General features: G+C 41.2%; 2 protein-coding genes across 3 annotated transcripts; one reads left to right on the top strand and one right to left on the bottom strand.

Moving 5' to 3' along the window:
• Window positions 1-121: 121 nt before the first annotated feature.
• LOC124186924 (transmembrane protein 179) lies at window positions 122-2796 on the bottom strand. Its single transcript, XM_046579065.1, has 2 exons — window positions 2309-2796; window positions 122-1819 (listed from the first exon to the last, which is right to left on the bottom strand). The coding sequence occupies exons 1-2, from the start codon at window positions 2416-2418 to the stop codon at window positions 1264-1266; spliced, it is 666 nt and encodes a 221-aa protein (XP_046435021.1). The 5' UTR covers window positions 2419-2796; the 3' UTR covers window positions 122-1263.
• Window positions 2797-3070: 274 nt separating this feature from the next.
• On the top strand, window positions 3071-13804 carry LOC124186910 (autophagy-related protein 2 homolog B). Of its 2 annotated transcripts, XM_046579027.1 has the most exons (20): window positions 3071-3312; window positions 3736-4116; window positions 4223-4535; window positions 4672-4985; window positions 5347-5526; window positions 5604-5828; window positions 5897-6369; window positions 6463-6768; window positions 6874-6997; window positions 7146-7246; window positions 7363-7860; window positions 8065-8343; window positions 8453-8978; window positions 9148-9335; window positions 9444-9943; window positions 10072-10558; window positions 10717-11523; window positions 11647-11921; window positions 12050-12351; window positions 12962-13804. In XM_046579027.1, exons 2-20 carry the CDS (start codon window positions 3943-3945, stop codon window positions 13199-13201), a joined length of 6312 nt encoding a protein of 2103 aa, XP_046434983.1. In that variant the 5' UTR covers window positions 3071-3312; window positions 3736-3942; the 3' UTR covers window positions 13202-13804. The 2 variants fall into 2 exon arrangements, with proteins under 2 accessions (XP_046434983.1, XP_046434982.1); XM_046579026.1 differs by having other exon boundaries at window positions 3071-4116.
• Window positions 13805-13949: the final 145 nt, after the last annotated feature.

The raw sequence follows: 13949 nt of genomic DNA on the forward strand, positions 1-13949 counted from the left end.
AATATCAAATATCTACACAAAACTGATATTTTTTATGAATCGCCTGCTTTTTTCCCAGGTTTATTACGCTCCTTGCTCAATCTTGTTACGTTACTTTTCTGAACTCTTGACAAGCTGTTAATTGTATTTTTTATGACAGTAATATGTATTTGGGATTTCATGTAACCACTGATTAGCTCCAACAACAAGCTTCACGCTCTAGTATGGTCGTTAGTTTCTTCTTCTTTTTTTTTTTTTTTTCTTACGCATTCCCTGACAACAATCATAAACATCGAACAAAACGAACTCTCAGCCTTATTTCTTACATGCAAGTTGGTTTACATGAGACAAAGTCTAAAAGTTAACTGGATGATGTTCAATCATATCATAAGTTCTCAGTTTTTTTTATTTGATCAATCTATTATCCAGACCTATTTAAGGGTACCGCTTGTCACTGCCTTTATAGAATTCGCAAGTACAGACTGTGTATTTCATTGAATTTGATAGATAGACTGAAATAAACTAAATAAAATACAATGCCATACATTAAGAATTTGTCCGCCAATGTAATCTAATCCTTGAGACACGAAAATTTTCGTAATTATAACCGATATGTTCTGTTGATTTATTGTTCGATGAGTTATAACAAAAAGTAGCCCCATGTCAAAATGATGAGCTTGGTAATCATTTCGATAACAACCTTCGGCGTCAAGTACGTAAATAGACATCGGTGCTTTGGGGTGTCAAGAATTATGGATATACAACTGGCAAAGGTCACAAGCAATAACATCTAGTGAGATTAAAACAACCACACGGATAATATTGGGCGATACTTTATAGCCGACGATTGCCAAATCATGTTGCCTTTTCAGTCATATCTTTGTTCAGATATCTCCATACGCGGTGGAGGAATTCCATTCCACCTCTTTCAAGAATATAACATAATAAAATGAGCTTACTCTTTACATATTCAATGTAATCCTATTACACATTGACATTGCCACGAAACCCCTGTGGCATAATTTATCTCCTCTGACAATTTGAGAGATTTTTCACTTTTAATTATACAGAACAGAGAAACGCATTCAATATCGAACGATGTTTCTGTCTACGCCTTACTTGAAAGAAGGTCCATACTATTGCGCATACGCAGGGATCTCGGCACTTTTTTATATGTTGGGATAAATGATTCAATTATAGGTACATTTGACTATTAATAGATACCTATAATTCATAATTTCATCAATGGCATCCCAAACTATGAACCTTCACTTTATTTCAAACCTAACTGTGCATCGGTTGGGAAGACCTATCACCAGCTTGGATCAATCTCTGCCTCTCTCTGTACATGGATACTTTCATATTTTCCAACTGGTGATACCTCAACAGCTTTAAGACGGCAAATACCGAGAGGCCTACCCAAACGGACAGGCTGCTCCATGCCCCGAATTGGGCAGCACCCAATTCTATGTGGAACCCAGCAGTGTCGATTCCGTCAGCTTTGTCTATATCGTTACCTGCTGCAAGCTCGCACGACGGAAATCTCTTAGTCATACATTGACACCACGTCATGAATCCCAAAGTGATAATAACAGCGGCGATGAGAGTTAACGTCGTTAAAAGTACAGAGCAAACCACATCTACAAATGCTGATAGAAAAGAGCTATCCTCCCCACGATACATCAGCATGGATAGGCGATATATCTGTACAGCGCACATTAAGAATAGAACCAGACCGACGAGTATTGTGTAGTTACAATAAGCCTGCGATGCCCAATTAGCCATAAACTGGCCGTCGTTCTCCTGCCATATGCCTGTAGAAAATAGAAGGCAGTGCCCGCTGCAAATAAAGACACATTATTCACCCACTTTGTAGATTTAGCGATCAGTAATAATTCCTAACAAAATACAATTAGTCTCAACACTTGGTTTGTGCCGGGGTATTAATTGCAGCGTAGCTTCTCGCACGCCTACGAATCCTCTGGCACCTTATTCCATGTCTCAAAAGTGACGCTCGAGGATATCTACCTGCCGAACGCTGCTTATCCAAGATTATTGACCGCGGTTTCGATAAGTCTGGCCTTTGTTCTACCATCGTTAGAGTTTCCATTAATTACAATATTCTAATGTATGTTAGTCAGTTGGACTAACAATGCGGGTATCCGTTGTCTAGCAGAAGCAAAAGGAGAGACGGGGGCGTGCGAATAGGCCCTGCCTTTTAGTTACTGCAATTTATATTTGCAATCGAAGGTAGAAACTGACGAGAGGCGAGCCAATGGGATTTAAACTTAATTATGAGGTATTTAATATCACGATAAATGCAAATTACCGAAATTCATTTTGATGAAGGCTCATGGGCACCATTATGCATAGAGACAAAATCAAGGCGACGACGTATCCAGCTATCTGGCTGAGCAGTAAAATATTCGTCAAAGCCATTTCTTCGTTATTCCAGGGCAGGTTGGGATAGGTTGACTACCATCCGCGAGATAATTCGACCTCCCCGCAATGATAATCACTGTAACTTTTTGACTTGACCTCAATACGTTTGGATTTTCTTAAACGACTCGATTGTCAGCCCGATGATGCGTGTTCCGACGGTCACCAATGATATTCGTTTGAATATGTATATGTTATTCTTCGATCCTTGCCTTGCCTATCGAAATTCTGTATACATACTGTTTACACCACTTGACAGTGACAAAAGTTTGGACGTTGCTATAGTCAAATCGAAACCACACACGGCCAACGGCACGCAAATACCAAACATGCATGATGCATGTAGGTACGTATGACATACAATACGTACAGTGTCGTATGATGCTTTGGAAATGTTGCATACAGCGTATTACGCACAGATAGATGCATCATGCAAAGTATGAAACGCAGTGCAGTGATGTTGCATGTCACATGTATCGAAATGTCACAGTTATTGAGTAGGCTAAATGTATCGCGTCGCCTTTATTCGCTCCGGTAATTTGTCAGCTGTTTGCAATGTGACGCCTGTCGGACAATACAGCATACCGCGTGTATGTCAAATAATTCGTGAAATGCATATCCTACGTGTACGCAATTGCATGTATATACTATGTACCTACGCATGAATGCGGCCTCTACCTTCAGCGCGAATGACACGCTTGATATCGTCTACAAAATTCGTACTGCGCACTGTATAGATATTTCACGCCTACGCATAGGTCACAGGTATGTGCATACATACACGTATGCGCTCGTGGGGAAATGCAGGTGTACGTGCATATTACCTGTAAGAATGCGCGCACGCATATCAACCTTCAAGTCCGGGCGGTCGCTTTTGTTATCCGCCTATTAACGGTATGGACGATTTGATCTATACGCCTATAATTGCCGCGAAGTGAATTTTTATTTATACCAATTCAAGTGGTTATGTACGGGTCTGTATAGCTAAGAAGGACACGTGTACCGCTTGTTTGTTGCCCAATTTGACGTGCGTACGATTTGATTCTGGATCGTCTGGTTGGAATTACCGAAAGAGAGCCAGCCAGCGTTTCGAATCAGTTCCAGCTTAGGTTTTCACTGCGCTTGTGTTTGCCTGGCAGAGTGTAGGGTGTCCATAATCAGAATGATGTGTGGTCAGTTGTATTCCGCGTTATGCGTGCATATGTACGCTGCGCATACACGCGGCACATAAACATATACAGTACAGTGTCTGGTGCACCGTATCAACGTGAGACGTCAATCGTCGTATTATGTTCAGTGTTTGTTTTTCTGCTCCAGGCACGGGCACGCGTCAAGGAAAAAAAACATACCTACCTACCTACCTACGTGCACATATTCAAACAAATCGATCGCCCGTATTTTCACGATAAAAAAACACACTGTCATCTAACCTACAACGCATGAGTAACGAAATTTTGAAAGCTCCCAACTAGAGCCTCGTTCCCATGCCTCTCTGGGATTAATTAACATTTATTCAAAGACAAAATGTCTTGGCTGGGATGCCTCCCTTGGTCAGAGGGAATAAAGAAAAGGGCCTGCAGGTACTTGCTGCAGCGATATCTCGGACAATTTCTTGAAGAAAAACTAACGCTCGACCAACTCACTGTAGATCTATACAATGGGACTGGTCGCGTTACTGACGTCAAGCTCGATGTTCAGGTGAAATTTTTCTTTCTTTGTCCTTACCCTTTACCGTGAAACTCGAAATCTAATCTATTTAATTACTTGAGGCGATCTTAGTTAAATATCAATAAAACAATTTCAGGCTTTGAACGAGATGGGTGAACAGCAACATCTGCCCGTTGAGTTTATCGATGGTTTTGTAGAAGAGATGTCGGTCAGTATACCTTGGTCAGCGTTGCTGAGCGAAGCCAGCTATGTCGAAGTAACGGGACTTCGGCTCACGGTACAGCCGAGGCAAAGGGTTGACACCGGCACTTCTATGTTTGAGTCTATGTGGAGCTCCATGACTTCGAGCATGCAGCTTGCCCAGGAATGCCTGCAGCAGGATGTAGCGGGAGCAGAAAGTTCCCAGCCTCTTGAAGGACTTGAATTATTTGCCCAGGCAATTGACTCGAGTGAGAAAATTGGAAAGCTTTTCCCCTCATACGGAATACCTCGTTCTCAGCCTTTATACTTGACGTTTCTCACCTGTGTTCCGTCTATCCATTTGTTCATTTAGCTTCTGTTGATCTTTTTTTTCTTCAATTGCAGTATTAAGCCGAGTCAAAGTTAGATTTTTAGACACGGTCATCCGTATGGAACATGTACCGTTGGATTCGACCACTGGTGTTGCCGTACAAATGTGTGTAAAGAATTTAGAGTACTCCGATGAGGCGGGTTCCGACCCTGGCAACTCCACTCTCGATCCAAATCAAACATCCAAGGGCTATGTAGTGTCTGCGTTTGCAACAAAGAGATTTTACCTGGAAGGGGTTACCTTTCACACTGACGAGTTTCCCTCGCTCGCCAGAACGTTCTCCAGAAGCGTTATGATAGCAAGCAGAGGCTCTACCCCGGACTCAAAGGTAGTTCGATCTCTTAGTCGCTAACACATAGATCGCGATGCCGGTGATAATTCGTGCTCCTGTTTACTTAAGGTTGTAAGCGGTAATAAACGGTCATAAACCGTAAATGCGATGTTGGTGACAAAAAGCCATTTATATAAATTATAATTTTTTTATTTTTTTTCACCAACTACGATAAAAATAATGCAGATGCCCAAGAAAACGTTGCAATCATTGACTTGTAAACTTGAAAGCATATGATCGTATGTCGAGAAATATAAACTTGCTAATTGACCACGAATAAAAAAAAATAAATAAATAAATAAAAAAACCAATTCCATCCAGTTGGAAATCAAGTTAAAATTCTTTATTTTCCTAACAGAATTCTGATGGCCAATTTTCATCTGCACAAATATCTCCGACGCAAAACATGCAAACTCCGCCAGAAAAAAATATTATTAACAATTTAGGAGAATCTGATCCGATAATGTTTGCGAAGTTAGCTGGGAGGCAAGAGGTGCGACTTAAAATCAAGCAGGGGGAAGGAGTGTTGGGCCCCAAGGTAGCAATTGCTTAGAATTCAGAACCTATCGCAGTTTACTAACTATTGGTAAAAGCTTACGATTCTCTATTGCTTAGGTGGAACTGGAAGTGACACTTGGATCATTGACATCTTTTATTAGCCCTCGACAGTTACACGTTTTAATCGAGCTGGCACACGGGCTCGCCTCACCGGACCTGGAAGACACCAGCAATGTTGCTCCAAGGCCTTGTATGGAGAAACCTATGGCAGGTAGCGATTACAATCGTATTGAGCGTGAGCTGTTGCAGCAAATCCATCCTGTGCAAGGAGTCCGGACAAGTGTAAGAATTTAAACCTAGCTAATCGGATTTTCAAAAAACTAGTATAGTAAACAATTTGTCTAAACAAGGATTTGCGCCATACGCAAGGATGGTCAACAGCGTCGCTCGACGAATCTGACAATGAAGAAGAATTCTTACCGATGCGGCTACCCGGGATGCTGACAACTAGCGACTCTGTTACGAGCAATCACTCTAGTATGGATGGAAGTATATCAGCCAGCAGCGTCAGCTCCAAAAGCTCAGTGTCCAACATTCACAGAGCCAATAAGCCCAGGCAAAGCGTGGACAGTGACCCAACCGTCGAAATATTCCAGTTTCATGTTAGGCTTTCATCAATTGCCGTCGTTTTACTGCATGAGGATATACTCACAACGTCTATCGAGGGATTGGGATTGACAAAAGCTAGTAGAAGACAAATGAAGAACGTGGCTGACGAATTTTTTACAAAACTAGGAATTTTTGCAGCAACTGGATATGGAAATAAGGATTTTGACAGAGCTTCAAAATTATTCGCAGAGGCCTGTTACCTCAGTCATATAAGGTATACATAAATTCTGTTTGCTTTTCGTTATATTTATTGACAGATGGGACCTCGTGATTGAGATATTGATTTTGCTGTTCTTCTATATTGCAGGCTGTTGGCGGCACCTCTTGTCATTGAAGCAAGTGAGAAAACCACAGCACAGGCCTCAACGACATCTGGCAGCGTTAGTTTAGCCACCTTGGAAATACTCGAATGTCTAATCGATTCCAATGGTCCGAATTCCAAGAAAACTGCAGCCGTCGAATATGTGGAGTTACTAGGGTTCCCAAAAGACAGCGCAGCAAACAATCACAGTTTTACCAATAAGACTGATTTCCGAGCACGATTCAAATACAGCGAAAAAGCTGTGAGACATGCTCAGTTTACCAAATTCGCACATCCACGCACAGAAATTGAGTAAGATTGACATCATCCATGTTGTACAAAATTCTTTAATAGCTGGTGTAACAACTAGTTTGTACTGAGCAAGAAGTCAGTACCGATAACATTGAACCTTTTCAGCATTCAATTGGAAGAATGTAGAAGCGAATTGGATATTACAATAGTGGATAGGATATCAGCGGTTCTGAATCCACATCCAATATGCACCTCTACGCACCCTGTCACAGCCTCAAGAGATGCTGTTGTGAGAATTTATTATGATATTTTACCAGCCATTAACAATACTTACGATGCATACATATCGATCGTGTATATCAAAAATTTTCAATCAACCACCACCTAATACATTATTCATTTGCAACACCATTGCACCTGTATCGTTACATTTCCAGAATCAGCAAGCGTTGTTCTATCAAGCGGTAGAGAGTCCATCCTTACCGGACTCAAAAGTTGATGTGAAGATCTCTTCACCAAACTGCATGATCAAACTCAGGTATGACCAATTTACTCGAATGTTGTAACATATAACGTGTAAAGGTGTACAAGAACTGGCAGAATGATCACAAAGAGAAATAAGAAAAAGATCATATTTTGTAATTGTCTCTGTAGGTTTCCAGTACCAGATTTACGACCTCTGCACGATATGAATCGGACACCCTGGTGGAAACGATCAGTTCGACCAGATTTCGTGACGCTGGAGTTGACGGATGCTCAAGTTCATTCCTGCATGGAAAGTCGCAATCATTGCCAGGCTCGGCATGAGATTCAGTGTCGCCAAATACTGCTTACTTACATAGAAGTTGATGCCAATGTCGCAGTAGAAATTGGGAGGGCATCTACCGATGAGAAAGCTAACAGTTCATTGCCCCAAGGTGGTGAGGGTTTTGGATGGCCAAGGATGGTCATTAGCGTGTACCCGAAGCATTTGGGGGGACTCTTGGAAGACAGCTCAGAAGGGGAGCAAGAGCCGAGCTTAGATGACACATTGGAAAACACAATTAAGCATCAGCCCTCACCATTTAGTTCGAAACGAGTTGTCCACGAGTCAGACACACCTCATTCGAAACCTCAAGCTCACAGTGACAAAAATACTTCTCCAGATCACAGGTTTGTAGTAGATTATTATGTATACCTTCTTGAAGCTTGCACCTAGATATACGAACAGAGGACAGAAAGAAGTGCGTACATGTGAGTAACGGGATAACAAGAAAGGAAAATTGGGGAGCGAGAGCAAGGGGGGAATACGTCATTACAATTCACAGTATTATGTCAGTGTATATTGTCAACTTTGGTGTGTGAAATAATTGACAGAGAAGGAGAGGAGCTAGTGATACCCGGGAATCGACAGGAGATGCTCGATTTCATTGAGGATGGAACGCGCGGATCTAGAATACAGCTGGAAATAAGTTTGCCGTGTGCCTCGGTCCAAATACCTTCCAAACATTTGTACGAATTGCTTTATAATCGATTTAATGCCGATCTTTTTCTCTGGGAACCTTCTGCGCCAAGGCCGAAAACTACAACACACGCCGAATCACATGTTGGATTAGATTTGGCGTCGACGCTCCTGCAAGAGTCTATATATCCCAGGTGATGCCTAATTTCCGATGGATAAAATGAAACCGAATGAATTAGATAAGTTGCCAAATTTCTATTTCTGTGGAAATGATCATTTTTGTCGATCTTCACAAATTTTCAGATTTAGCATGTGCAAGAGCGGAATTCAATATGATTCAGAGTCCGACTCGGACGAGGACGGTATCTATCGTTCGGCAGCTGAAAGAAGTTGCAGACAAAATGAAAAAAAAATATTTCATACCGGACAAAGTACCGTGGCACTGTCTCTGACTATAAACCAAGGGCTTGTAAGCATGTTTCCACCCGTACGGGATTCGTCTCACAACGTTATTCCTGGGCAGCAGGGCGAGTTGATCTTACGGTTGGAAGATGCTCTTTTATTTTCAATCAGCGCGTACAAAGGAAATAATAATTTGGGCTATGTCTGTGCAATGTTGAGAACTGTTTCCTTGAGTCATTGCGGTTTAATAACTTCGCCATCCCAGGCACCTCCACTACGAAGTATGAACAGTATAATACCCAGGCATTGTCAGCCAACCTTATATCGCAGTGAACGAGGGGCAAACGTAACTGTGAATTCTACCGAAAAAGATATGCTGAGTGTCGCTGTGAGAATACAATCGTCGCATCAGACTCATAGAATTAAGGTAACTGTCGGGCAAACTAAGCTAACAGCAAATGGATGCATATTAATTTTGACCTACAGTAATTATACTTAACTGCCTTCATAGCTCCTGCTTGTAATTGAAATGAAACCTCTCTTCTGTCTATAAGAAATTCATCGCTAAATTTTATCTCTTGCTATTTATATTGTAGACCTTTCGAGTAGCAGTAGGAATAAGAAATGCAACATTGAGACACAGAATGAGTTCAACACAGGCATCTTGGTTCACTCAATTGACAGACTGTTTGGATGTAGCTGATCACCCAGTTGCTGGTTATTCGCCACCTGGAGTACTCACTGAATTACATTTACACCTTTGGGATTGTGCAGTCGATTATAGGTATGTATGAACAACATGAAATTGCTGTTGATCAGAATGTTCTTTTCTCAAATTCAGACGTATTGTCAGATATGCAATTTGTGCGTACAACAACTGGATGCTTTACAGGCCCATAAATCTGCAGCTGCGATCGATGGTTACGCTAGGAAGTTTTAGTGTATCCAGTAATATTGCAGCACAGACAAACACATCAACGCTTCGATTTATAGCCGAGGATGTGGCTCTTTTCATATCTGAAAAACTTGGTAACGGCGTGGAACTAAGAAAAGACTATGTATGCGTTATGGATCTAGGGTTGTTTGAATTGTCATTGAGGTTGAATGAGAAAATGTGCGGAGGTGCGCCAAGGATTGATTTGAGGGCAAGTAATAACGTCTTGCACGTGCGCACTTGTTCGGATTCCGGGCGTGCCTTGATGCAATTGCTAACGTACTTTGCTAGCGACGGAGATCTTCTACAATGTTCCAAAAGTTCCGACAGTATTGCTGTTCCAACCTCGGGTGACGACGAAAGCCTACTAGGGCAAGATAGTTTGAATGTTCTCAGCAAGAGTCAAGAGGAACGTGTCAATAGTTTGATGGTAGATGCTATGGAGGACACTGTTAAAGGTATGCACAATATATATACACACGTGGCATTTTGAAAAAAAAATCTTACAAAATCACGACAGTTTTTATACACATCATAGTTTCCTTGATTTGAATTCGAAATTGAGGCAAAATAAAATTTACAACAGGTACTCTAAGTAACAACGACGGAATGTCATCGTCAAGTCAAAGTCAAGCTCACATATTTTTTTTTCCTGGAGAATCGCACCCGACATTACACAGCCAGGCAGAAACGGAGATTGAAAAAACTTGTGATGGGAAAAAAGTTGATGGTAATACTAGTAAACCCGATTATCCAGATGATGACTTTTGCATTTTGGGAGAAGAGGCAGGAGCTGGAATAATGCCCAGGCACGGGGTTCCCGAAATTCGTTGGTTGTGCGAGGAACCGATACGCATTGTAGACAATCACTTTTCAATACCACTTGGAAAGACGGATCTTTTGAAGGCTCCAAAACATTTCCCTCCTGCTATTTTGAGATATACACTCTGCGAGATGACACTGATTTGGCACATGTTTGGAGGCAAGGACTTTGGCAGTGTAGAAACTTTGACCAAGAAACACGTTACTATAGACGATAATCCGCACCGTAATGAAAATTCACCTCTAGGAAGGTAAATCGATTGCTTTGTATCATTAATTCTGATATTGGTGCAGGCGATTTTCCATTATCGCGAATCATGATAACCGTGAAACATGTGATGATGGTAATAATAATAAGGAACAGCAGTGGAACATAAGGAACGCGTTTCATTGATTTTCATTTTTGTAGAAGTCGCTCTGTTGTCAGCGGGATCGGGGTGATCGGTTTCAGCAAATCTGCACCGAACGAAGTGCGCTTTGGAAGTGTGCCCAACTCGCCTAGAGCGAAAATGAGGGAATCTTTCTCCGATTGGCAGTCAATTGGAGGTCCCGGAAGACAAGGCGATGTTCTCATGGAACTGCAATTGAACAAGGTTCGATTTCAGCACGAAGTTTACCCAGATAGTACACCCGAGGCTTCAAGACAAGTTTTACTGGTGAATGAAATCGAAATACGGGATCGCCTGGAATCGTCGCATATAAACAAGTTCCTTTATCAGTACAGCAGCGAGGCACGGCCTAGACAATCTCATGCAAACATGTTTGCCATGAAAGCTGTTCATGTACGCCCTGATCCAAAGTTGACAGCACAGGAATGTTGCCTAAAGTTGAGCCTGCTCCCATTGAGATTGAACATTGACCAGGATAGCTTGTTGTTTTTGATTAATTTCTTCACCGAACTCGGAGAAGACTCGAAGGAACAACCCGCCCAAGGAAGTGGCAGATGTAGTACCCCGACTTCCACCCAATCCTCACCAAATTCTAAACACAGTACACCTACGCATCATCCACCAGTAATGAGTGTCAACGAATCGTCATCGACGTCTTTTTCATCCACATCCGATGGCCTACTGACTGGTTGTGTATCATCCCAAGGAAGCATTGTTGACCAAAACTTACTGATACTTCTTGAGGACGAATTACAGATACGGGAGAGTAAGTCGGAGGCAAAGTCTAGTGGCGATGTACACGAGGATACTCAACCAATCTACTTTAGGTGTGTGGTTAAGAATTGTATTATTTTCTCGATTTTTGAGGACTTGATCGGAGATTTTTAGATAGGTCAACATAATGTAGTTGGCAAATATTTTAATATTGTTTGATATTGATATTCATGCAGAAGCGTTATATTCGCCCCCGAAGTTCTGGTCAGGTTGGATTATCAGGGTAAACGCGTCGACCTTACACATGGTCCACTCGCCGGCCTCCTAATGGGTCTCGCCCAATTGAATTGTTCAGAACTAAGACTTAAAAGATTGACCCATCGTCACGGCCTTTTAGGCTTTGACAAATTAGTTGCTTTCATGCTGTCCGAATGGTTGCAAGACATAAAGAAGAACCAGCTACCTAGTTTGTTAGGTGGAGTTGGACCGATGCACTCACTGGTACAACTATGTGAGTACAACAGCATCTGACAACCTACCTTCTCGTAGTTTGTCATTTCGTCATCTTTGTAAATGTATATAAATACTCGAATGAACCCATGATTTAGATGACTTTAACGAATGATTATCTATTTTCAGTCCAAGGCATACGTGACCTATTCTGGATGCCAATTGAACAATACCAGAAAGATGGTAGAATTGTACGAGGATTACAACGTGGCGCTAATAGTTTTACTACGTCAACGGCGATGGCAGCTTTGGAACTTACGTCAAGATTGGTAAACGCGATACAAAGTACAGCGGAGACAGCTTATGACATGGTCAGTCCAGGGCCGAGTGTCAGGCGAAAAAATAAAGGGGAAAAGGGGCGCAGAAAACGATACAATCAGCCACTGGATATTCGAGAGGGAATGGCTAATGCTTATACACTCGTTAAGGAGGTAACAACAACATAAACAAAAGAGGATCTCTCGGTCCGAGTCATTTGCGCTCGAAAAGTGTTCAACGAAAAAGTACTCGAATAAAAATCGGACGTTATTAGGGTACTGACATTTCTGCGCAGCTAATGAAAAAAAATTACTTACGAGCACTGTGCGGTCAGGACTTTATTGACAGTATATCCGAATCACTTAAACTCTTGCGAAATTTTATACCTATTTGTGAGCATAAAAAAATGAGAATGATTCAATTTACCTACTTAATCAGGAGTAACTGAACTATGCGCATCGCTTCACAGTTATTGTAATTGCAAATAGAACTGCAGTGCTAATATATTCATCCAGTTTTGTATGAGTGCAAATCTTTGTCATACGGTTATCGTGCGATTCACATTAGAGAAAAATTCTCGGCATTAAATTACTTTTAGAGACGGGGGGGGGTGATGGAAACCGCCCTAGGGTGATTACTTAAGCTAAATCCAACTTACAATGACTATGAACATGAGGTGCAGAGTCAATTTGGCAGGCTCACTTAAAGAGATCCTCACCGACGTATTCTCGTTCGGTTGAATCGGGTTTTGATCCTTGGAAATGTCTTTGTTATGTCTTGCAGGGTCTGGGCGAAACTGCAAATCAATTGGTACGTGTGGCAAGTGAGGAACATGAGCAAAAAGGAGTTTCCGGCGCAGTAGGAGGTGTACTGAGGCAAATACCGCCTACTGTCGTGAAACCGATCATTCTTGCAAGCGAAGCGACAAGTAATGTCCTTGGTGGCATGCGATCGCAATTAGTACCGGATGCCAGAAGAGAAGCTGCTCAAAAGTGGAGACAGGATCCAAGAGATACCAACTGAAACAGAAGAAAAAAGATTCTGGCGATTCCATAAAATAACTTGTGTTTGACTACTCTGCTGTGTCTCCCCATTACGTGTATTGAAACAGATTTATTGTCAGAGTTTTTAACGAATTATATTATACGTAACACTGGTGAATTTGGGTGGTACACACATAATTTATGAATCGGCAAGTGGATAAAGTGAAAACGTCATGGAGGAATCAACAGACTTGTTGTAAAGGAGCATACCGCGTCCAATTAAATAAGAGTTCTACGGTTACTTCCTATGCCATCGTAATTTCAGTAATTCGTTGTACACGTGCAATTTGCTAGTACGTCTATGAATATGCTAATTATAACATTACAACTAATATAATTAATAACAGATAAAAATATTTGGAACTAATAATTTGAACAACAAACATCCGTATGCCTGTATCCGTTATGCGATATAAAAAAAAAATAATGATAATAATCATAATTATTATCATTATTATTATTTACTTCTAGTATACCTATGTATGTACTTTCGTTCACCACTGAAATGTGTATGTTTTATACCGATGACATATTGTATAGTATGTATTAAAAAATATTTGTAATAATAAAACGAATCAAATAATACAGTCATTATATATAAATTTGAAAATGCAAATGAAGCGAGGAAGCTGATTTTCATATATTGTGTAGGCGAGGCTTAGAAATGCGTTAACTTCTGTTTTTTTGCAATAACTCGTCTCTCCGTCATGATACGAGAATTGCGATCA

The sequence above is a fragment of the Neodiprion fabricii genome, chromosome 7 (genome assembly GCF_021155785.1).
Source record: "Neodiprion fabricii isolate iyNeoFabr1 chromosome 7, iyNeoFabr1.1, whole genome shotgun sequence".
In the NCBI taxonomy this organism is placed as follows: domain Eukaryota; kingdom Metazoa; phylum Arthropoda; class Insecta; order Hymenoptera; family Diprionidae; genus Neodiprion; species Neodiprion fabricii.

Excerpts from the sequence above, each read along its gene's own strand:
- LOC124186910 (XM_046579026.1), top strand. The coding sequence starts at position 3,943 with ATGTCTTGGCTGGGATGCCTCCCTTGGTCAGAGGGAATAAAGAAAAGG. Across the intron at positions 4,117-4,222 it reads ACGTCAAGCTCGATGTTCAG|GCTTTGAACGAGATGGGTGA; the intron begins GTGAAATTTTTC and ends AAACAATTTCAG. Across the intron at positions 8,979-9,147 it reads ATCAGACTCATAGAATTAAG|ACCTTTCGAGTAGCAGTAGG; the intron begins GTAACTGTCGGG and ends TTTATATTGTAG.
- LOC124186924 (XM_046579065.1), bottom strand. The coding sequence starts at position 2,418 with ATGGCTTTGACGAATATTTTACTGCTCAGCCAGATAGCTGGATACGTC. Across the intron at positions 1,820-2,308 it reads CTTCATCAAAATGAATTTCG|CGGGCACTGCCTTCTATTTT; the intron begins GTAATTTGCATT and ends CTTTATTTGCAG.